Here is a 2,891-nt window from a genome sequence, read left to right as displayed (position 1 = left end):
ACGCTGCTTCACCTGCCAGCGTCGGTTCGCCCTGTTCGCAGATCTCCTGTGCCGCCGCCATGTGCCTTTCGCCGGCGCTGCCGAGCGGTGAGGACCTCGTCCGCCATCAGCTCGAGCTGCAGCTAATCCTCCAGGAGGTGCACCAGCGCTACGCCGGCCGCTCAGGGAGGTACAACAAGCACGACAGACGCGGGCGCGGCAGCTGCTGTCGCTGCATGGCGAGCGGGCTCTGCAGGCGCGTGTGCGTGGCACGGACGGCGGGCGGGCGCCGCGGCAGGTAGCGGACCCGCCGTCGCTGAGGCCGGCGCCGCCAGACGTGCCCAACGGCCCGTTGCCTCTCGACCACGTCCGCCTGCTGGCCGAGGAGCGGGGGGCGACGATCGAGGAGGCTGGCGAGGGCGAGGAGGTGGACGAGGGCGATAGCAATGGTGGCTTCGACGTGCAGGACGAGGGTGGTGGGGGTAGTGAGGCGGAGGAGGCGTCGGAGGAGGAGGAGGAGGAGGAGGAGAGCGACGGCGTCGGCGAGGGCGGGGCAGCGAGGGCGATGCCTCCTTCGCACACGCGACTGACTCGTCCTATTCATGAGGTAGGCGCGCAGATCGGCGGCGCGCGCGGTGTTGGGCGCGGCGGGCGCGGCGGGCGCGGCGGGCGCGGCGGGCGCGGCGGGCAGCACCGAGGTGGCCGTGCAGCCTTCGAGTGGCAGCTCCCCGCCGACGCGTCCGAGGAGCTGGTGCAGTGGTTTAACAAGATCAACGCCGACTTTCCGGAGGATAGCATGCCGCCCATCGGCAACGCAGCTCGAGCGCGGTGGCTGACGCAGCGGCGGCAGCGGCGGGCGCAGTGGAGGCGGAGGTACGCGGAGGAGGCGGCGGGTCTAGACCGAGAGCAGTATTATGAGGCGGCGAGGGCGAAGGAGAGGCGGAAGCGCCGACATGACGAGGAGGCGGGAGGGGTGGCACGCGCAGGCGGCGGCGGCGCAGGTGGCCGCGCAGTCCGGCAGGCAGCTCGCAGCATGTGGGACTTGTTCGGAGGGCGCTAGGCGCCGCCGTCGCTCGGCGTTGGCGCCGCCATCGCCGTCGCTGTTACTTGCCGCTCCCCCGAGCTCGCTGAGCCGCCAGGACCGCGGCCGCCTTCCTCACGGCCGGCGCTGCCACCGCCGGCGCCCTTACGGCCGCCTCTCGCGCCGTCGAGACTCCGTCGCCACGATCGCCGTCGGTTCTGCTGCGCGGCCTCGGCGTAACCGTGGCGCGGTTCCGGCCTACCCATGCTGCCCTGGAGGCGTCCAGAGCCGAGCCCAGAGGGAGAGGGCGTCCTATGGGGCCATCTAGCTCGGGTGGGTGCGCGGCGGCGACCGGCGCAACCCTCGTTTGAACTTGTGTGCTCTCTGTCTGTCTGTCAGCTGTTTCGGCTAAGTCGATTTGTACCGGATTTCGATGTTAGTGGCAAAACCGCGGAACCGAAAATGGCGTTTAATTTCGCGCACCTGCTGTCCGCCGCCTGCGGCGGCGCTCCGCGCCGCTTGGGGCGCCTGCGGCGCCCTTGGGCGCGCTGCGCGCGCCTGTTTTGGGGGGGCTACCAGCACCGAAAAAGTGCCATTTTTTCGCGGCGCGCACGTCGCCCACCGCCACCGCTATCACCGCCGCCGCCCTCGCTGCCACTTCACATCGCCGTCGTCCTCACCATCGCCCATAGCCACCGTCATTACCACCAACACCTCCCGCCAGCGTGCGCCGCAGGCCTGCAGCCGTCGCGATGAACCCAGAGCTGCTGATGCAGATCTTGTCCTTCCTTTGGGCCACCTTCGAGACGGGCCTCAGGGGCTTTCTGCTCGGTTTCGGCCTCACCATCTGCAAAGAGTGCCTAATGCGGGACCTGCGCGACCAGGGTGACCGAGACAAGGACGCCAAACACTCCCAGCAAGCACTCTCTCTACTCGGAAACGTTCCGCAAGGCAAAAATCGTAGACTTGGTTGTTAAAATCGTTGGCATCGGAGTCGGGTCGATCATCTTGGGTGCGTCCATCGCCGTGCCCGCCGGTGGCGGCAAGGATTCATGCAGGTCGGCACACACCGCCTGCGAGTTAGCGTGATACGCACGTACAGCTAGGATCTGCTGAGGATTTTTGCTTACGCCTCACCTCTTCCGCAGGTACAGCGCTAAGAAGCTCGGCTGAGGGGCCAAGACCCGGGAGACCTAGTTCCGACCGTCCAGCATGTGCGATTCTCCTCATCCCGGTGCCAGAACCAGCCAGCCAGCTCTAGGCCGCCCCGGAGACGCGGCGACGCCTGCCAAATTGCTTTTTTTGTGAAGACTGCACTTCGCATTTCTTTTTCCGAGTGGCGAAAAGTAGGCGGCGTCCTCGGAAGCGGCTGGGAGACTCGAAGAAGCGATGCCAAGGAGAGTCGGCGTGAGCCGGAGGAGTAAGGTTGTCGATTCTCATCATTCTTCGCAGAAGCAGCGCAGACAGCTTCCGGCCACACCGCTGGCGTTTTGGGTGGCTCTGCGTGCGCTACTTTGGATGTCACGCTGCCAGTCGATAATGCGGAGAGCCAACATCGCAATCAGGGGCGCAGCCACAATATGTCTCTTGCTGTTGTATTCAATCCCTGCAACCGAAGCGTGCGGGTTTTCCAACGGGGCCTGACGCGAGCCTGCGTTTCCAAACCTTGTGCTGTGAGTCGTGATGTGTTGCGTGCGCTACGTTCGCGTCGTCTGTGTGTGGGAGAGCCGCGCTCAGTATGTACGCGCGGGGTACTAGATCGAGCGTGCCGCGAGCGCTCCGCGGCCGACGCCCAGCTGAACATGAGGTCATGACCGTCTAAAGCCGCGCGGTGTACTCTCCTCTCTCGCCAGACGCCACGCGGCCCCGCTCTTGGCCGTTGGCCGCGAGG

General features: G+C 66.5%; 1 protein-coding gene across 1 annotated transcript; it reads left to right on the top strand.

The window, feature by feature from the left end:
• Positions 1-59: 59 nt before the first annotated feature.
• EMIHUDRAFT_122896 (hypothetical protein) lies at positions 60-2,424 on the top strand (the record flags this gene model as incomplete). The annotated part of the gene is made up of 4 exons (XM_005785749.1): positions 60-137; positions 278-852; positions 1,737-1,885; positions 2,351-2,424. 4 exons carry the CDS (start codon positions 60-62, stop codon positions 2,422-2,424), a joined length of 876 nt encoding a protein of 291 aa, XP_005785806.1.
• Positions 2,425-2,891: the final 467 nt, after the last annotated feature.

This window comes from Emiliania huxleyi, assembly GCF_000372725.1.
Source record: "Emiliania huxleyi CCMP1516 chromosome Unknown EMIHUscaffold_1586, whole genome shotgun sequence".
Lineage (NCBI taxonomy): Eukaryota > Haptophyta > Isochrysidales > Noelaerhabdaceae > Emiliania > Emiliania huxleyi.
This window is presented reverse-complemented; position numbering and strand designations above follow the sequence as displayed.